This window comes from Fukomys damarensis, unplaced genomic scaffold (assembly GCF_012274545.1).
Source record: "Fukomys damarensis isolate Sample0158 unplaced genomic scaffold, DMR_v1.0_HiC HiC_scaffold_17, whole genome shotgun sequence".
In the NCBI taxonomy this organism is placed as follows: domain Eukaryota; kingdom Metazoa; phylum Chordata; class Mammalia; order Rodentia; family Bathyergidae; genus Fukomys; species Fukomys damarensis.
The window spans coordinates 55555776-55578382 of record NW_022900929.1 but is presented as its reverse complement, the minus strand read 5'-3'; the positions used below and the strand labels follow the sequence as shown (position 1 = coordinate 55578382).

The window sequence follows — 22607 nt, the reverse complement described above, 5'->3', positions numbered from 1 at the left end:
TATATATATATATCAATTGCCCAAAATGAACATCACTATTCTATAATACTAACACACATTAATAAAAAGAAGAAAGAAAAAAATTTGAAGGTTTTCTGAACTAATATACATTTTATATTATAATAAAACACGTTTTAGTCTTTTATAGCTCTTTCTTCAAGCAATATCTTAAACCTGCACTCAATTTGGATAGTTCTTAAAAAGAATCACTACTCCCACCATGTGGGGTGCATTAACACTCTAAGAATAAACTGACCAGTTCTCAGCATTCTATCGGAAGGAGCTCCAAGCAGGAACAATGGGAGATTTGTATACAAATTTATTGTTAAAGCATCACAACAATGAATACAAAAACAATACATATTATTTCACTGCATTATCCATATACTTCAAGTGTATTATCCATATACTACCAAGTACTTGAAGTATCTATATACTTCAAGAGTATTAAATCACTTTCTAGGAAAATATTCATGGAGTAATGTATGATTAATAAATAGTATGATGAAACAATGATTAAATGAATTAATGGTATAGGTGGTAAGGTTAAGTTAAATCCACGTGTGATTTTAAAAAAAGACAATGAGAGAAACAATTTGGCCACTGTTAAGTACCTGCACTCTATCCTATGAATAAACTATAATAAAGGGAAAATTCTTTAAAAATGAGATACACTGAAAAGCATTTCAGTTCTATTTTATGAGAAATAGGGTTTCATATAGTGATTATTTACTCATTTAGTTACCAAAAATCCTTGTAAGTGAACACATTTTTCAAGCTCTCCAAGAATTTATTTTTGTCCAGAAAAAAAAAAATCCATTATACTTAAAAAAAAATCACTCACAGATTCTTTTCCCATTTTCTTTTGTAGCCGTGTTTGCCACTGGACAGCTTGCATGACAATGGCTTCCCACCTTCTTTCAAGATTTACAATGATCAGCTGCATGGGCTGGTGGTCTGCGTTCAGATTGCAGGTCTCTCGGTCATCCAGAAGATGCTGGCATAATCGAAGAATGGAGGCTACTCCTCTACGTCGCTGCTTGATTTCACGGCAGAGGGACTGCAACACAGAGACAGACTGACATAAGAATGGTTACCGGGCAGAGTTCCCTAAAAACTAAAACACTTTCCATTAAAATTTTGAGTTGTAGCGACAAGCTCAGATATGAAAAATAGGACAAGATGAAGTCTTTAGGTTGGAGGCCTCTTATAGATAGCTAAATAATGCTAGAGAATTTAACTGTCTTTTTCCTCTTGTCTTTTTCACTATCTCTAGATACCAACATAATTAACAGTTCCTAACCTAATGAAATAACCCATTTAGGTCATATGAATGCCAAATAGGTTGGCATGCTTTGATTCAAATTTAAAGGAAATATAAAAGATAGAAAAATCCTCTAAAAGAAAACAGAAAATTTCCAAATTTATTCCTAGATTTTTTTAGAGGCTAAAAGTTAATTTTTTTACTGGTTGAGAATAAATTAAATAAGAATGCAAAGGATTTTATATATAAAATCCATTATTTGAAAAAAGATAAGCAACATTTCTCTTTCAAAGTTTGATTAACAAAGCAATAATGTTTAGAAAACAGAAATTAAGTTACTTTTTTTGGTTGCTGTGCTGCTTTTAATAGACATTCACACTATTTAAGAAGGATATACATGCATCAAAATAGCATTTTTGTCTCCAGAAGCATTTGTATTGCTGCAGTGACCCTAAGCTGAACAATTCAAGCAAAATAGTGGGTACACATGTCTAAAAATATTATGCCCTTTCTTTGCCTAAGGAGAATGTGTAAGTGATATTCTAATTCAAAGCCTTCAGGAGAAATGGTGATTACATCCACAAACATCACTGAATTACTAATCTCCTTCTACTGCTACAATTGAACTGTTCTAACAGTTAACAGATTGCTTATTAATCAACAAGGGTAAACAAGACAATGCAATTTCATTTAGTGTCAGAGTTTTAATGCCTAAAAGTATTTGTGCTTAAAATGTTAATCTAGATGAGGCTTCCTTAGAAGAAGTCTTAAAATGACGAAGTGCAGTTCACTGAAATGCGCATGGAGTGGGGATAGCAGATCAGTAGGTGGACATTTCATACAGATGTTCCACTTATTGATATAATGCATGCTATGGCCATTTAAGTGACCCCAACCCAGTAATAGCTGGAATTCTATTATTTCTATAATGAGAGAAACCTGTACCTTTAATATTTCTGAATTTTAAATAAGGTGAATGACAAATTCCCAAACCTCTATTTACGGCAAAATATGACTAGGAATTTTATTATTCAATTTGTACTAGTGCAGCAGTCTCAGTTATGTTTCCTGAACTTATCTTTATTTATTTTCTTAGGGTTCATTACTATTTTCCTATATAACTCCTGATATAACCACCAGGTCTGACAAATTTCTCAACTGCTGCTATTCATTAGCTTAGTGCTGAATGAAGAGAAACCCTGAGACATTCAGTGATAAAACTTGAGGGCCTGCTAAACCAACAAGTATTGCTTCCCTCTCCTCCAATTCTAACAAATGTTTCGCCTCAATTCACATGCATCTCTCTCTCTCTCCCTCTCCCTCTCTTTTTCAATGCTCCGTCTCTGTCTTTGTCTTTCCTTTCCCCTCTGCCTCTCTCCCTCCTCTGTGTGTGTGTCTTTCTTCCTCTCTGAATCTGTCCGTCTGTCTGTCTCTGCTTTCAATTTACTCTCTTATTCTACAGGTATCGCACAGTCCAAACCATGAAGCCAACCTAATTTTTGGCCCAATATTAAACACTCTAGATGATATCGTGGCCAACTGAAGCTGGTTCAAATGAGTCCTGTGGAAATGAATACTGAGGATTTTGTCTTATGGTTAATTTGCTAAAATTAAAGAACCAGAAAAATGAAAAGAAGATGTTTTATGTCATGGAACTGGATTTTGTAAACCTCTCTTCGAAGTTAACTAGGATAATAATTTTATTTCTCAAACCAAAGTTCTTAGCTGAAGGGAAATTTGTAATCAATAGCACTAAAGGTGTATATAAAGAGTTAGCATGGACCATATCCAGTGGCATTTGCAAAGCGGCCCAAATAGGCTTCACTCACCTCATAAACATCATCAAATGCCTTTTTCATCCCTAGGAAATACAATTGATAAGAAAATTCTTCTACATAATACATTTCCATGACAACCATTAAAATATACATATTTATAATAACAAACTAAACAAAATCAGTGGATTTGCTGGTAATGTTTCTTAGAATCACTAGTTACGTTATTTTTCAGCATAAACTATGGACAGAAAAATGTTAAATAAAACATAGGAAAAAATGATTATTATGACTATTTTTGGCTTACATTTCAGAGAAATGTGCTTTTAAACAGAAATCCAAGCTAAGCAATCTAAATAAGCACAGAAATAAGATAAAGTCATTCTTGCTTCCTTCATCTCTGTTTCCATGACCTCCTCAAATATATCCTGTACCTTCAATTTGCAAGACACTCTGGAACTGAGGTTTCAAAAATGAATGAGTTACTGTTCCTTTTGCCAAGGAGCTGAGAGTCTACTGAAAATGAACTACACAAATAAGTATTCAAATAAATACCAAGAATAATGCAGAGAAAGGTATTAAGAGAAATAATGTACAAGTGGCTATTGGAGAAGTTGATAAAATCTTTCAAGGAAATGTTGGCCGCTAGGCCGTCCAATATGGGCAATTGTGGTTAAGAGAATAGAAGGCCCAGAGACATGTCAAGGTGGAAAACAAGCAAGTAGCCTTGCAGCAGGAACACTTCGTGTGTTGGGGAGAAGGAAGGAATTAAGCATCTGGAAAGGAGAGAGGGAACAGAAAAGCCTGGAATGCTTTTCATTATTGCCAATTTTAAAGCATTTTCCTTAATATCTAAAGAGATCATGTTAGCATTAGCTCACATGCATGGACAATATTGCCTTCTAGAAAAGTAGAGGACAAGAAAAGAGAAAGGAAATTTGGAACACAGTGACTTAGAAATATGCCTAAGAAAGGAATTCCAAATGCTTTAGTACCTAGTTATTCTTTTAAGTTTATTCATACATTTTAGATTTACATTATGGTCACATTCATAGTATCTAGTTATCTTTTGGCAATTTCTTCTTGCAAGGCTACCTTTCTTAGTGTGAAATTGGCCTATTCTATTTATTTATTTTAAGTTTCTACTCAGTTTCCTCAAGTTTCTTAAAAGGTAGATTTTCTATAAAATGAGAAGTATAAAAACTAAATTAAAATGTTAAGCACCTTACAAAGATAAAGTAGAACACTCTAAACAAATGCTAAGAGAATTGCTAATGGAATGAAAGTTTTTGTTTTACATTTATAAGCTACCAACAGGATTTTTAATTCACCAACAGCATTTCAAAAGAATATTTGTGGTTTATCTCTGTATACTCTGGTCAAATTTTCAACTATTTAAACCACACCTATTATCGAGCCAAATGCAATGCAAAATCATTCTTCACACTAGCTTCAGTTTAACACTGCTGAAGGCAAGACTTTCAATGGTGGTGCTTTATTTTTTACCATAATGCTAATTGTATGCATAAATGAAAAATATAACACAGAAAATATTTACTTGTATTCAAACATATTTTAAACAACTGTCTTCTACTTCATGAAATATGAATAAACTTACAGTAAGAGAACAACTACTATTAAAACTATTACGATAAATAAAGTGTGAAAACAAAATGGCAAAAAGAGAGATGAAAAAAGAGTATTTCCAAAACATCAAAACTAAGCGTATATTTTTATTTAAAAAGGGAGAGAGAGAGAGAGAGAGAGAGAGAGACACCAATATTTTCAAGAGTTCTACCTAACCTCTCTTCCAGCTGGTTTAGTGTTTCTGTAAGGAAAAGATTTTATGAAGAGAGCTTCTCAATTGCACATGAACTAGCAGAGTCAACAAGTGGGATGTTAAAAAGCTTCTACACAGCAAGAGAAACCAGCAACATTGTGAAGAGGCAGCACACAATATGGGAAAAATTTTTCACCAGCTCTTCCTCAGACAAAGGTCTACTATCTAGAATATATAAATAACTAAAAAAAAACAACAAACAACAACAACAACAACAAAAATCAGACCTCCCAAATTTAAAGACCCAATCCAAACATGGGCATCTGACATGAACAGACATTTCTCAGACAAAGAAGTAGAAATAGCAAATAAACATATGAAAAATATTCAAACTCACTGCTTATTGGAGAGAAGCAGATGAAAACAACACTGAGATTCGACCTTACACCAAAAAGTCAATGGCTGCTATCAAGAAATCGGCCAATAACAAATGCTGGTGGGGCTGTGGGGAAAGAGGAACAGTGCTCCATTGTTGTTGGGAGTGTAGACTGGTGCAACCACTGTGAAAATCTGTATGGAAATACCTCAAAGAACTAGGATTAGAGGTCCCATTTTACCCAGCTATTCCTCTGCTAGGTATCTTTCCCAAAGAATTTTAAAAGAATCATACCAAAGTGATATGTGTGCACCCATATTCATAGCAGCAAAATTAATAACTAAAACTTGGAAACAGCCCAAATGCCCATCAACAGAGACTGGACAAAGAAAACATAGTTTATTTTTTTAATAAAATGGAGTACTACTCAGCCATAAAAATGAGACATTAGAGACATTTGCAACTAAATGGATGTACATTGAGGACATACTCAAGTAAAATGAATAGGACACACATGTTAAATATTGAATAGTTTCTCTAGCGTGAGAAACTGAAAGTGTAAACAAAAAGTATAATAGAGAATGTGAAATAGGAAGAAAAGGGACAAAGGGGAAGGGGACATGGGCAACGCAGGGGAAAGGAAAGATGGGAATTGAATTAATATGAGAACATTAAAAAATGGAAACAAAGTCTTTGTAGATAGGGAGGGGTAGAGGGGTTAAAGGGAGGGCAATGGGATGGGGAAAAAATAAGAACCAAGACTGATAACATAAACATGTAAATTTCCAACAATGAATGTCATTATATTGTATACGTTAAACATACCAATAAAATTAATTTTTTTAAAAAAGAGAGCGAGAAAAGGAAAATCATGCCTGGTTTAAGTAAGTTGCAACACATTCTTTGTCACTGAAGTGTGTTGCCCATGGTGACTATTTTTCTAAAAGAAATCTCCAGACTGGCTGTCATAACTCAAAAAACTCTGGCCACTGATTTACTTTTAGAAAGCCATTTCACTTCTGTGTATAAGAGAAGGCATGTGTACTCGCATCCATTTCCACACCGAGCTGCACAAACAGACATGAGTTAAGGATACATACCTAAATGTGGTTGATGATTTTAATCACATGGTAAAAAATGTTAAGTTTAAACAACATTTTCTGGGTAGGCATCATTGCATTAGGGATGACATAGTGTTCAGATCCACATTCAGAAGTGGCCTCTTTGACCTGACTAGTGAAACTAGAAATCCATCTAGTTATGGAAGCTGCTCTGTGCATATTCCAACACAAAATGACTAATTCAATTTTCTTGATATGTAATCAAAGGCTTGAGTAGCTCTTCAGGTATGGTGTTGGTGGGCAAAAAAATGCACATAACATAGCCTTATGTACATTCTCCTGAAAAATATATTGCACAGACATGAGCATTGTTGCCTTGTTGTCAACACTGATAGAGTTGTAAATCTGGATTGTGTTCAAAAGTCACTCAGTAATCTTCTCTAACAATTATGCCTCAGTAGCCTCTGCTATTCAATCCATTCTTCGTTATGATGCTAATTGAAAGGGGAACATGTGCCACATTTTGTTTTTATTAGTACATGTTTGCAGTATAGAATGATTACATTCATCATGGGCAGTTGGTACATGTACATAACACATCTTAATTCCTTTTTCATTCACTTCCTTTCTCCTTTCTCCTCCTCCCTCCACGTCTTGGTCCCCATCCCTTGTGCAAAAGATCTTTGGCTTTCTATTATCTATTGTTACTTTGTTATTTAATTTATACTTTGGGTTTCTCATACAAGAGAAACTACATAATATTTAAACTTTATGTTTGATTTATTTCACATAACAGTAGAGTCTCAAGATATATCCATTTTCCTACAAATGTCTCAAGTTTATCTTTCTTTGTGGCAGAGTACTACTCCATTGTATATACCACACTTTTTATCAGTTTATTTGTTGATGAACATATAGGCCACTCCCAAGATTTAGCTATCATGAATTGCGCTGCTATAAATATGGGTGTGCGTGTATCTCTGTAATATATTATCTTTAACTCTTTTGGTAAGAAACCTAGAAGTAGCTTTGTCAAATGAAATTTCTATTTTTAGACTTAATATGGAATCTCCATATTAAGTAGGACTCGGTATTTCCTTTTAATAGTAGCTCTCTTTCTACTGGCAGTCTTTGAGTCTTCTGCTCTTCATCATTACGTTTTTCTTCCTTTACAAAAAAAGAGTTCTCCTGTTATGTTTGCTTTTTACTCATTTTGGCTAGGGTTAGCTTTGGGGTTTACCAAAACTGTGACTGAGAGAAGGGAAAGAAATGTGGCTAGAAATGATAAACAAAATAATGAGCGGGCCATGTGTAGATTAAAATACACATTAGATTCTAATTTAAAGCCTACCACCAGATACAACTATGCCAGTGAAATACATCAACTCATTTGACACTATAAATCTTGCCTTTAGATGTAGCTTAATCGTCACTTGACAGTCAGTGATAGGGTTTTGTTATACGTCTCCAAGCAACTGATCTATTTGCTCTCTTTAGCGCCATATCTCTCCAGGTAGTGTTAATTTACACTTTCAATAGCTTACCAGCACTAGCATTACCACCTCGGCCTCACCTCAGGTCATCAGAATTCAGTTCTCACGAGTGAGCAATCTAGATCTCTTGCATGTGCAATTCATAGTAGGGCTTGTGCTTCTTGTGAGAATCTAATGCTGCTGCTGATCTGACAGGAGGCAGAGCTCATGCAATAATAACAGCCATTGGATGAAGTTTGCCTACTGCTCACCTCCTGTGTGGCCTGGTTTCTAATAGGCCAGAGACTGGTATCCATACATAACCTGGGACTCAGGGACTTGTACAGTAAATTGAAATAAATCCCTCTTAAAATACTCCCACTTGCCTTGAACACATTTATCCCATCATTCTTGCCACTTCCCAAAGCACTTCCGTAAGTCCTCTTTCCTGAGAGTCTCTAGTTGTGTTGTTGTGCTACCTAGGTGTTCTGAATTGATTCAAAGGGTTTATCTTTTATGGTCATTTTGACTTTGGGGAAGAGCCAGAATTGCATGGTGACAGATCCGGTGAATAAGGTAAATGAAGATTCACTATCATGTTTTTTCAAGCCTTTCTTTTTTTATGTTGGATGATACTTTGCAGCAGTATAATGTTTTTTATCACATTTTGTAAAGTCATGAAATAGGACTTCTAGCAGTGCTTCAGAAAATACCAAGAATAAGAGAGTGTGTTTAACGTAACAGGGATCAATGGCAATGTCTTTTTTACTGAAATAATTTTTAAAATGTCAAAATTCATCATATATTTTGATCACCCATTAAGCCGTTATGATGATGATGATGATAATAATGAAAAGCTAACATATCTGATACAAAGATCTTTTCATCCAATGATATATTTATATTATTATTTTCTTGAAGATCACCACAATTTTCAATGTAATTATTTAAAATACTGATGTAGTAAGATGTTTGCATCCAATATTTGGGGATTTCACCCTTCCTGATATGAAATGTCATTACTAGTTAATGTCATAACAACACTGTACTAAATTAAATACAAGTTCTGATATCAGAAAACTTATATAGTAAAGCAAAATAATGATGATGAGCCAGGTGTGGTGGCACACACCTGTAATTCCAGCCCTCAGAAATCTGAGGCAAGAGAACTAGCATAAGTTTGAGGTCAGTCTGGGTTATATAGTGAGTTCAAGGCCAGCCTGAACTACATAGCAAAACTCTGTTTCAACCCTTTCTCCAAAATAATAATAGCACACAAAGTATTTCTTAGAAGGTGAAAGGCATTAGGTACAGATAATATTAATATCTGCAGACATCATCTAAGAGTGCAGAGCAAGTGGGAAATATAAAAGGCTATAATTCTATGATTCTTTAGAAGATGCTTTTGACTGGTTGATTTAAGATCATTATTTTGGAAGCATGTTTGGTAAATGATACTTCTTATAGCAATAAATATTTATTGGATATCAATTATGTGCCAAACACTATAATTCTCATTATATGATTAGCACTGGTGGATTATAGGCATATAATGAGATGCGGTACTCTAAGAGTTTGTAATCTGGCTGAAGGAAATATATCCTAATTCCATAAATGAAAGGCGGAAACACAAGGCAAACGTTTTTGGTAAGACCTAACTCATCAGGCTGTAGGTTTCAAATAAGGTGCTGAAAGTGAATGTGCTTTGTGAATAGTGAGGCCATGACACACATAAATTATGACTGATATATAAGCTAAATAGGGAAACTGAATAGGGAAACAAGAAACATCATTCCTAGCTATAATAGATATATTAAGATTTCTGGAACTAGAGTTTCCTAGGCTATGAAAGTTGCTGAAGACTGGAAAGTTGGAGGGAAGAAAGAACAGATATCACAACCTGGGAAATACACAGAAAAAAATAGCATGAAAATTCAAGTGGGGTATGATGATACACATTAAATTATTTAGCTATCAATTCATCTGAATGTATTCATTGAGTACTTCTTACATGTCAGGCACTGTTCTCAGGGATAGGAATTTAATAGTGCACAAAGTATTTCAGACTTCTGTCATTATAGAGTTTACATTCATATTTGTATGTGTATTGGTATGAGTAGCTAGAAATAAGACATAAGTAAATATACAAAAAATAAGATAATGACAAGAATAAGAACAAGAATACAATAAAAAGTGGCTGGTGGTTACTATAAATTGGGTTTTCAATAAAGCTTTGCTGGAAGGTGATATATGCAAAATAATTATGAACAATTGTTGGGATTTATTAATTGCCAGAGCACTATTCTTTTTTTTTTTTTTTTTTTTGGTATGCGGGATTGAACTTGGGACCTTGTGCTTGCAAGGCAACTAGCAGAACCCCTGGCCCTAGAGCCCTATTCTTAACAATATTGTCTTTTTTTTTTTTTTTACTAATCCTCTATGTTAATGACTATTTTCATGTATTTATGCTTGCCATGAAGTTTCATATACTTTATATCTATTGACTCATTTAATCTTAACAGAATATTATGATACATATTATATTTTTTTTCTTTTGGTGCTGGAGTATTTAACCCAGTATTGGTATTGAAAAAGTACCAATTCTTTTGGTAATGGAGTACCACTGAGCTACATTCCTGGCTCTTTCTAAAAATTTTTTTCAAAATTTCAGACAGGTTTGCTAAGTTGCCCTGGCTGGGCCCAAATTTGCTGTTTACCTGCTTCAGCCTACCTGAGTGCTGAGATTACAGACATGTGCCATTGTGCTCATCTTATACAATATTAATTATATACATAAATATATATTAATTATATACATGCAAACATGTAATGTTAATTATACATATACATGTATAATATTAATCACACAAACATATATAGTTGGAGAGAAAGAAGAAGACAGAGGAAAGACAGTTACTGTAATCTTCTATTTTACAAATGAGGAAAGAGAGACATGAAGACACTGAGAGGTTAAGTAACTGATCAGTCATACATAACTAAAAGGCCTCAAAAGCAGGATTTGAATCCAGGCAGCCTGAATTTAAAGCTGGCTCACAAAACACTATGCTACATTTTCTTTTCTTTTGCAAAACATTTATTGGTACATTTTAGATACACAAGACGATAACATTCATCCTAGGGAATTTGTACCTGTATATGATATATCTTACTTTTTTCCGTTCCCCCATCAACCTCTCTTACTCTTATATACAAAAGCTTTGTTTCCATTTTTTCCTTTTATTTTCTCTCTTTTCCTTTTCTTATTTCCAATTTTTCTTTCCTTTTCCCCTCCCTTGTTGTCTCTCTCATTTGAACATTTTCTAGAAAGCTAATGATGTTTGGAAAATGTCTAAACTTTCACATTATTTTACCGCTGACTTGTAACCAGAAATAATTACAAAAACTGTTACTGTTGCTAAGAGAACCAATAGTCTTTTGCATGCTTTTCAGAGGTCCAATCTGTTACCTTCCAAGTACATAAGAATTAGCAACCTATGCATGGATGCCCATGGATCAGCTATTATAACAGATATTGTTCTAAGTGCTTGATGTATATTAGGGAACAAAATGAATAAAATCTTTTCCTTTCAAGGGCCTTATATTCTAATGCACACTGTAAATTTCTCTTTCTTGAGAAAGATGTTAATTATGCAAATAATAAGAGCTTGAACAAAGAATATGTTCATCAGGTAAATGATTATTAACATTTCCAGCATTGGGTCAGCAGCTCTTAACTATATGTAGTGAATAAATGTTACACATAAAAATTCCCATTCTGGCATTGTAAAAAGTGATTATTCAAAAAAGCCAAAAAAATTAAAATACTTGAAGAATAAATGATGTCTGGTATATTTTAAAGAAAGCATGGAAAGTGACATGTAGTTGTTTAAACTGATTTCAAAGTTTAAAAATGTCAGCCAATATAGAGGCCCAGCTAAGTTGCAAACTCTGGGACTTAATCTATATTGAAGTTAAATATTCTATAAGCATGCAGTGAAGTGCAAAAAATAGCAATTGAAAAATGACATGATTAAATGGCACGACATGCAATCATTTGCTCTCAATTATATCAATGTATCTTCTTCATTTCTAGTAGTCAGGCAGAAATATTGTTTTTTAAATGCCTCTATTAAATTGGTCACCAATAATAAAATAGATGAGAGTTCTAATAAGCTCATTTACATAACATATATCATACACTACAAAACTATTCTCTCTAAACAGTTTTGCCCACAGATTTGTCTCCTGGTTGTCATGAGTCTTTGCTACATTAGCAGATTTTAAAAGCATAATACTGCCTTCAGGACCATTTGTAGAAAAATGTTTATGAAACTTTTCTAGTTAACCCTTGGCAAGATCCTTATTGCTAATTATGGAAAAGGTATTGATATAATATCTTGGCTGTCACATCTTATTATGGTGATGGTAGAAGCAGAATCTAGGTCTGACATTTTGGAAATACCATCTAATTGCAAGTCAGAAACATAGGATGACAGTTTTAAGTAGATTATAACTTCTTTCAAAATAGCAAATGGGTTTGCTTAATATAAAAGCTAGATTTAAAAAATAGTATTAAAGTGTCCTGAATTGGTTCACTAATCACATCTTTATTAGATCCTTAAAGAAGAGCTGGGTTGTATGCCAAAATAATTCTGAAATTGTACATGACAATATAAGCCTAGATTCAAACAGTAAATTATTTCTTATAACCATTTAAAATCAAAACAATTCCAATGAAATATTTTAATCTTTAAAAAAAATCTCTTCCCTTCTGTTCATTCACCTGGCCATTAGATGAGAAGTTCAATGATAGTACAGTACATTCACTTTTACTTCCATGGCTTGATTAGCCTGACATTTTGACCTACAGGAAGATCTTGTATTGTCTTGCAATCTAGTATATTTGCCAATCAATATGAACAATTAAGGGCCACCAGAAAAAATTAATTAATATAGTAAATTCTTGGAGCTACTTGGATGAATGGTGTCATCAAGGAAAAAGAGAATTCTTATACAAATATTCACATTTATACTTCCATCTGTTAGAAAAATGTATATTAATTTTATCTAGAATAGAGCATTTCTATTCATTTCGGCTTTTTAGCTATAAACCAAAATATAATAACTTCTAATAATACAGACTCTCACTGTGTTTTTCCATGAAAGCTGTTGTTATCCCTGTGTGGCATTCTTTAATTTCTTTGTTACTTTCTCTACGCTAGGTTAAGTACTTTTAAATATGTTTGTTTTTAAGAATCAAACTCAGTGGTTGTGTGCTTAGTTCATATTCACATGTAATTAGTAATATGTTATATACTTCCTTTTTAAATTAAAAACACTATTAAAATTCAAGACATACAAAACAATATGAAGATTAAGTTACTCTAAAGAAAACCATAATAGCTTACAGATTGCTTGTATCATTACTAAAATGCCAGTATCTATTACAGAGTCTCCATGGAATAAAGAATGCACTTTTGGCAATAATCTTTTAAAAACATGTCCATTATTGTTAAGATGCTAAACTAGTCTGCAATTACATAAAGGTAACTTTTAGTAATAAGGGGAAAAAAGATGCTGGATGCAAATGCAACTTAGCCATTATACTACAAAATACTTTTTCTAAAAAATTCCATAATCACTCTTTCCATAAACAGATAAGGCATTAATTGCCATTTATTTTTACATTTTACATTTTGAAGTCTATTTACAATACCCACTGAGGTTTTCTCTCATTGATTCCATGAGAATAATTTTAAACTACTTCTAAGGAATGGATGAAAGTGATTTTCTTCTCTAGTTTATCTGTAAATTCTAGCTACTTGAAATCATCTGTTTTTAATGGATATTGAGTATTTACTGATCAGATCAAAGGATATCCATGAAAGTGTGGAAAAATGGAAGGAAGAACTCTGCATGGGAAGTTACAGTGCAATATATTGGTTTAGTAAAACCTGTGGAAGAAAGGTCATCATAAAAGATATACCTAGAGAATGAAATAGCATTAAGAAGGAAAGCTGGGAAACATAGGAGCCAAGATAATTTAAGAGGAATTCCCCCAGGATAAGGGGGAACACCCAGACAACCTTTGTTTGTTTTGTTTGTTTTTGTTTTTGTTTTTTGAGACAGGGTCTCACTATGTAGTTGAGACTGACCTGGAACTCACTATGTAACCCAGGCTGGTCTCAAACTCACAGTGATCCTCCTGCCTCAGGCTCCTGAGTGCTGGGATTACAGGCGTGTGTGCGACACCACACCTGGCTAAAACAACCTTTGTAGTGAGAATCACAAGTCATGAGAGAGGACAATTAAGCTAGTTAATTTCACATTTTGCTCAACCCTGCTGCACTGTATTTTTCCTCACTCTTCCTCCACGCAAAGTTGACTATTCTCCATCACTCTCCTCAATCAAGTCCTATTTTTCCAGACTTGTCTGTGGCTTCTTTTTATTTCCTATTTGGAACTCATAGTAAAGCTCAGAGCATTACTTGAAGTATGACACCCAGGAACAAATATTTCAGGGAAGTGCTCTTGATATTCCAGAATCCCATGGACAGGAAATAAATGGATTCAAGAACTCTAGGGACATCATGCAGGAAGAAAGTCAGGCTATGGAATAATACCTCTAAAGAAGAGAAAAGTGATACTAGGGAGAAAATGTCAACATTAGAAAAGACCCTCCTGTTTATTCAGTAACTTCTTCATAAACTACAAAAGGCACAGATATAGTCAGCTATCTAAACATTATATTCCTTATTTTATTTGCATAGCATCTAAAAAAATAGGACATTTTCCTGTGAAGTTGGACCACTGGGAATTTGCTTCTGAGCTCTTTCCTTTACATTTGTGGCAGAAGCCCAGGGCATCTTGACTCTTTTTCTTCAGTTTTCCATATTCCCAGATGTATAGTAATACTAACCACATCCTCAGGGTCATTTAGAATTTTAACTAATATATAACAGCAAACACTTTTCAACTATCACTACCTAATGGTAGTAGAGAGATGCTGACTAAATATTAGCCAACTGGTAAATTGATATAATATATATTTATCTAAAAGCAATGAAAACGTATGTTTAGAAACACTTTCTTAAAGTTAATTTCCCTTTTTTCCTGTTCTGGGAAAATATACCATCATTCTGCTGCTGGCTTACCAAAAGAGAGTATCTGGTGGAGGGAGGGTAGTCTTTCATTTCCTTCTCTAACATTTTGGCAGCAAGGCAGAATGTGTCATTTAACCATAAATGTTCTCTAGGTGAACATTTGAGAAGTAGTCTGGAGTGAGGAAGAAACCATAACAGGATATTCTCCTAGTTAGGTAATAAATAGTTGTACAATCTCAAGTAAATGACATAATATCTATGTTCTCTCAGTATCTTTTCTTAAATATGCAGTAAGATTTTAGCCTCCAATATCTTCTTATATCAGATATTACATTATTCTATACTAGGACAAGAAAAATATTATGTGGTGGTCTGAGATTACTTTTTTAAAATAATTATGAAATAAACTTTTAGTACCTCTCACATAAGTTATAAAGTGGCCCCCCATCTTATCTGGTGAGCTTCTAGGGGTAGCAGAATATTAGTTTCTTTATGCCTTTATCATTTTCATTTTTTTTTCCTTTTGCTGGCATTAACTCTGGGGATAAGTGTGTGTTGCAGTCATCTGAATGAAAAAAATCTTGCTTAGTCTCAGGTTCTGCTTATGTCATGGTAATATTCTAATATTTTCAAAGTCTAACTCCAAATAACTTTGTGGTAAGAATCACATGTCTAAGCAAACCACACAAGGTCTTAAATTTAACTTCCATTTTGTGTTGGAAAAGTCTGTTACAATAATAGTTTACTTAGAATTGGGATGGCATGGTTGATATTTATTGACTTTCTTGCAATTAGTTTTGATTGACAGATAAAGGACCGAATGAATCCTGAACTATTCTTCCAAGTGCTAAAAATTATTTCTCTTGGTCATGAATAAAGAATAATAAAAAGGACCCTTTATTTTCTTTTTTGCTATAGCCAGATTGAACTCAATGCTTTCTCAATGAGGTATATCCCTGGACCTTTTTTATTTTTGTTTTAAGATAGGGTCTTAGTGAGTTGCCCAGTACTGGTATTACAGGCACGTACCATCAGGTCTAGCAAAAAAATATATTTTGAGAAAAGGAAGAGATAAAGGAAGAACCTGGGGAACTGCTTAGTGTATGCCTTTCAATGAAGTTTCTAACACCAGACCTGTCTATTTTTACATTTATCATCATGACATTAAATTCAAAAAAGAAAGAAAAATCTCCTTGGGGAAGAGAATGTGGTATTCTAAATGTATACTGTATAACTTAGGATTTAATCAACAGTTTAGAGCATCAGTGAAATTAAGAGAGATAAGTTAGGCTACTTTTTTTTCCAGATGGGAATATGATTTATGCCTCCACCCTATCTATGAGAGGTTTTGGGAGGATTAATGAGCTAATGTCTGTAAAGCTCTTTAAGCTCCTCACATGGAAGTGTAACACAAACACAAGGTGAAAAATGATAGCAAACTCAACACTGAATTGAGTTCCCAAGAGTAAAACCCTGAGAATGAGAAGCTGTTGCAGGTCAAGATGGTAAATCTCTAAGTTCCAATGCCAGAGGAGCCTGGTTTGTTGTCGCATGTATTTTAAATTCTGTTTAAAATAGTACTTAGTACTAGTCATAAGCATTTCTACCTTTTTATCCATCACAGTATCTCTTGTGCTGATCATTTTTATTTCTATTTATCAAATAAAATAAGACAGGCCTATTATTTGTATGTTAAAGAAAAAAAATAGAGATTTAAAAATTGCAGACATTAATGATGCCCCACAAGAAGCTAAGACTATGTCATTATTGGACTGTGATTTAGATTGGGATTCAGGTGATGTAGGCTGCCATCTGGCTCTGGTTGTTTGGTCTTGAGTGAGTCATATAATTTATCAGAAATTTGTTGTCTTCTATTTGGAATAAGGAGGCTGAGCTAGCTGGATGATCTCAGGTCTCATCCAGGGATGAAATTCTACAGTTCGCTACATACTTCCTGAGTATGTACTGATTCCAAGTCATTGAAATGGTATTTTGAAAGGCATACAAAACCAGTAAAACTTCATGATAGCCCTAACTCTTAAAAGTTTATACTATATTTGCTAACAAGATACACAGATTCATACTTAGGCATATCTGAATAACAAAAATAGGCACACAAAACAACCCAGGAGTTTCCTTAGTCATTTATCTCTATGACATACATATATATATATATTATCTCAATTTAGAGTTACATACTGTCGGAATTTCCTCACCTTTCCCTCTTTCTTGGAGAAGATGTTAGCAAGATAGTAAAACAGGACTCTTCAGTGCTCACCACCTTGAAGCCACATCACTTTGATCAATGACCTACATGCTAAACTACAATTGCAATGCTGGGGATTTAGCTCAGTGGCTCTGGCACCTGCCCTGCAAATGCAAGGACCCGAGTTCGATCCCCAGTACCAAAACAAACAAACAAACAAAAAACACTACAGTTGCAAGAGCTGAAAAAAATAATTGAGCCAAGATATGGGATCAACCCATGGATGGATGAATGGTCAAATGTGACACATACATACTCAACAGAATATTATTCTGTTATCTTGATTTAGTCATTTTAACTATATAGTCTGCCAAAAATGTATACATAAATATTTTAATACTAAATTTATTGAGACTATGAGATTAATACAAGTTTGACCTCTACAATTACAAGAGGTATTAAGAGTTGTGGCCATTAACTTCCAATCATTTTTAATAAGGCAAAATGCTGAAGTGTGTATACATATTCCTGCAGACTCTGTATACAGCAAATCATCACATTGCACCCAATAAAATACATGATATCATTTCCACTTACACTTTAGTAAAGCTGGAGAGAGGAATCCTGTGTCTTCCCTCCTACTATAATGTACTATTTCAAGCCCCCTGTAAAGAACATAGTAACAGAATAGTAACCTCTCTATGAGTCTTTCTTCTTCCAGGATAAATGATGCATACTCTATAAGACCACCCTCTCTCTCAAAGACATCCCTGGTAAATGAGAAAATTGGCAAGGGTGGGCTCTTTGGTCCACTTTCAACCTCACTTGATAGTAGAGTTGCTTAGCCCTAGGCCTCAGTATAAATATATAATTTGTTATTCTATGTATATGGTCTGTACTTTCTCATTTCTGAACTTTAAAGAAAATCTAAATTTTTAATTTCTTTTTGTCTTTGACTAAAATATTTGTATAGGGAGCCATTCATAGGACTTCAAAGAGTACCTGTCTCAACATTCAGCCCTAGATAACAAAAACTTCTCCTTCATAAGTAGAGATGGTTGTATATCTGAAGGAATGAAAGTGTTACACTGAGAAGATACTAGTACTATTCTTGTTACAGAACTATTCATAATACTTAAAATATGGAATCATCTCAGATACCATCAGTGGATGAATGGTTAAAGTGTAGTATATTTATACAATGGAATATTATTCAGCTATAACTTCTGTCATTTGAAGCAACAGAGATGGAAGTGGAAGTCATTATATCAAGTGAAATAAGCCAGACACACAAAGACAAATACCACACGGTGTCATTCATTTGTGGAAACTAATGTGTTAGTCTTGTAGAACAGAAAGGAACAGTAGTCACGAGATGGGGAAGAGCAGAGATAAGAAGGGATGAAAAGAAGTTCACTAAGGAGCACCAACACACAAAGTGGAGGAATTATTTGGTTCTTTACAGCAGTGTAGTTTTGATTTAAACATTCCATAACATATTTAAAAATGATTAGAAAAGAGAATGAAATTCCTAACAAAAATGATTAATGATTGAAGAGATGAGAATGTTTATTAACTTGATTTGATCATTACACATTGAATGCATGACTGAATTACCATGTTTCCCCAGAAGTATGTACAAATATGATGTTTCAATAAAAACAAATACTATAAAATTTTTAAAAAGAATAAGTAGACAGAAAAACATCAACACATATATCAACAGATATTGTAATTCAAAGGAGGCTCAATTTGAGGACTCAGATCAACAGAATATTTTTAAAATAAATTGACATGAAAAAAGAAAGCTTGAGAAAATTTCATTTCATTTCTTGAATATGCACAAGAATATGGCATTCACAGCACTAAGGTGGGAACTTTAAAAAAATGGAAACATTAAAATCAGTAAAGATTATACAAAGATGAAAAAATTTTTGTTGCATTAAAAATTAAAATTGGACTGGGAATGTAGCTCATAGGTGGAGCTCAAGTGTAACATGTATGAGGCTCTGGGTTCAATCTCCAAAAAAATGCAATAAAGATGAAAAATTGAAATAGATTTTTTTTTTAAAGTGAGGGCAATGGGCCAGGGATTTAGCTCAGTGTTTCTGCCACCTGTGTTGCAAGCACAAGGTCTGGAGTTCAATCCCCAGTACAAAAAAAAAAAAAAAAAAAAAAAGTGAAGGCAAAATCTTGGGGATTCAATATGCATAGAGTAAAACAGAGAACCAAACATATGAAGATTCAATAACCAAATAATGGATAAAATTTTCCAGGTCTGAAGTAAGATGTAAATCTTCACAACCATTTTGGACTCACCATGTTACCAAGAAAGGAAAAAGAGGGAGAGAGGGGAGGGGAGACAATTAGTTCTATACAAATAAAAATGTTACTATGTGGGGAAAAAAACTGAGACTTCTCCTTTTGACTATAGATCTCAAAGAATCATTAATGGATTTGATGAAAAAGGATTATAGTTTCTCTACCCCAGTTCTAGCAAAATTTTATAGCCCACCTGTTATACGTGAGGTAAATGTAAAATACATTTTCAGACATTTAACATTTGGAAAGTACACTTGGAATGTGCTTTTCCTATAACTATTATTAAAAGACAATCCAGTGGTCAATATTAAGGATAAAAAAATTTTAATGGAAAATTATAGGCTAAAAAAACTGAATTTGAGCAATGAAAAGAATATTATGAAAATTTAATTGTGAATTACTTTTAATATTCCTATAAAAATAATTCAAGTGTCAAAATAAATAATGATGCAATCGTATTAGCAAAGTAATTAGTAGTTAATAATTAAACCCAAAATTACATCAATTAAAACCGACAAATAGAGGATAAAAAAGCTTACATTTTTATTTTAAAAGTGGCATCAATAAGTGGCTGATTCATTCTTGACAATGTAAGTGAAACAATTTTAAAGGAGGCTTTGAAAGCACTACAATGAAAATTGAACAAAAAAACACTTGATGTAGTAAATTTATTTAAACAAGCCACAGTGTAAGCTTCATTTGGTGCTACCCCCCAGCCCCGTACATACCACATGGTAGGTGTCCAATAAATATCTAGTGAGTACATAGTGAATAAATGTAATGAGGTAGAAGATCTGCAATCTTAATCAGGAAAATAAATGTGAATGGTCTTAATTTTTGTATTAAAATATACAAACTTTTAGATTTGATTAGGATATAATAAATAGTAAAATCACCTAAAATAATATAATGCTAAAAATTAATAATAAAAGGATAGATAAGGATAAACTAATCCTAAATACTGTGAAGACTTCAAGTCACCTAAGAAATGAGAAAGGATGAGGAAAGGCCTAGGATTATACAGTTTCTGATTAGTTTTGTTACATTCAAACCTCTATCTCTTCATCTTGGTCATTAATTTTAACCAAGAGTTTACTCTCTTCCATTTTTTTATAGACCTGTATATTTGTCATCATTGCATTAGAAGTTTACTGGCATATTTTTTGTATTTTAAAATTGACTCAATGAAAAGTTTCAGTTGATATAGAAACCAATAAAAATATATTCATGATATTTATGCTGCCATGCACATTGAAATTTGTATCTATGATGACTTTTTCCTTTCCCATTTTAGACCAGTACCTATATTCATATTCTAACGATATTATAATGTTGGAAAGAAAATGGGTTGATTATCATGGTGCCAAAGACAATAACATTGCAACTTTGATTCAGAAGATGTTTTCTGTCTTTTTGAAGCATTATTTTAAAGACTGAAGCATCATTTTAAAGAAGTAAAAACAAATCCTGGTATACACAATGTCCTGGATCCAACAGAAGTTTGTACCAAACTAAAAGTGTTGTTAGAGGAATTAAATGGCATCTATAATTGAATAAATTAAATAAATAAAAAGAATTTGGGTTTTGTTTCATTTTCTTTTACTTTAGAAAATTGCACTGGAACTGCCTGTAAAATTTTCCTTTGATTTTTTTTTCCACCACCCTCAGACAGTAGCATGAATAAGATTTGCCTAAATCTATCATTGAATTTAACCCAGCCAATTTTTCTAACAAGTCAGCCTTGGATTATATCAAATTACTGAAAAATTATTCCCAGAAATGCATTAGGTGATACATTTTTTAACGTGGTGAGGAGAAATCTGATGAAAGATTTCTGATGAACATACATAGTTTTCTTTTTATTGACATTTATGGTTAATGTAATACCTTTTAAAATTTTTATCTAAGACCTATAGGAAGAATTAATTCCCATTTGAGGTCCGTTGATTTTGAAAGTGCTTTGCACACTTTGGTTACAGCTAGATTAAGTTACTGTACTTTGCAGCTTTGCCAATAAAATCATTACAATGTTTGTAATGGCTCCAGATAGAGTAGCAGGAAGTATACAGGTAACTGTAAGATCCATGGCTACTTTCCTCATATACCATAACTTCTAAAATAGTCTTTCCAGTTTTTTCAAACTAATTTTGAAAATGTGGAGTTTGGAGTCACAGGCGGTACAATTTCTTATTCAGCCAATAGTCTGTCACTCTTACTTATAATGGACATGGGAAATTACTCCTAAATGTATTGATCAGAATGGTCTTTTTCTCTCTCTGAAAATTAAGCATTGAGATTTAAGAAAATATTTTTCTGAACCCTGAACCACATTTAGGTCCTTTATTTCTCTCTTTTTAAAAATAAAATTACATTAGTGATATTTCTTTTCACAGTAATTACTTTGCAATGCTGCAGATTTCATAATTAACTTGTAATCTTTTTAAAGGCCATGCTCTATACATTTGAATTTCTGAGATTTAAAACACTGATTTACTGATTTCCTTCAGCTGACAGTGATGTATTCAGAAATGGAAAAGAACAATAGAGTAAGTTAGCATTTAATTGCTTTTCTCTTTCCAAGCATAGATCTTTGACCTAAGAACATTGAGTTTACAAAGTAGTAGCCAATTTTGGAACAACTAATGGTTCTGACTATTGCCTCTATCATTTATGACTGTATAAGCCTGAGTAAGTTACTCCAATTTTTTGCATCTCAGTTTTCTTTTCTATAAGTATAGGATAATAATATGATCCTCTTCAGGATGATGATGAGGATTAAATAAGCAAGTGCAGGGAAAATATTTAGAAACTGTATCTCATATTTCATAAGGACTCAATAAATATTAGTTGTGGTTGCTACTATTATTAAAAGAGTATTTTGTCCTCCTAATGCAATTCTAGTGTGGTCTCCATTTCTTAAAGGAGATGCAAATAGCAGCCATTTCCACACTTAAAAATACTTTTTGTAATCTGGAGCAAGGTCAAGGAACTGTGGGATAAAACCTAGCCCACTGGGGCCGGGGATTTAGCTCAGGGGTTCTGCCCTAAGCGCAAGGTCCCAAGTTTGATCCCAGGTACCAAAACAAAACAAAAACAAAAACAAACAAACAAAAACCTAGCCCACTGGCTGCTTTGTTAATAGTTTTGTAAATTAATTTTATTGAGCACAGCTATACTTATTAATTCACATATTGTTGGTGGCTGCTTTTGAACTATGATGCAAAATGAATATATATATATATATATAT

The 22607-nt window shown here is 33.3% G+C and overlaps 1 protein-coding gene across 8 annotated transcripts in view; it reads right to left on the bottom strand.

Annotated features, from left to right (window-relative positions):
* Akap6 (A-kinase anchoring protein 6) overlaps window positions 1–22607 on the bottom strand; it is a 577020-nt gene that overhangs the window by 54110 nt on the left and 500303 nt on the right. For all 8 annotated transcript variants that reach the window (XM_033765130.1, XM_033765126.1, XM_033765127.1 and 5 more), the window contains one exon: window positions 845–1060. In XM_033765130.1, coding sequence (XP_033621021.1) covers window positions 845–1060 — 216 coding nt within the window. The remainder of the gene's footprint in view (window positions 1–844; window positions 1061–22607) is intronic.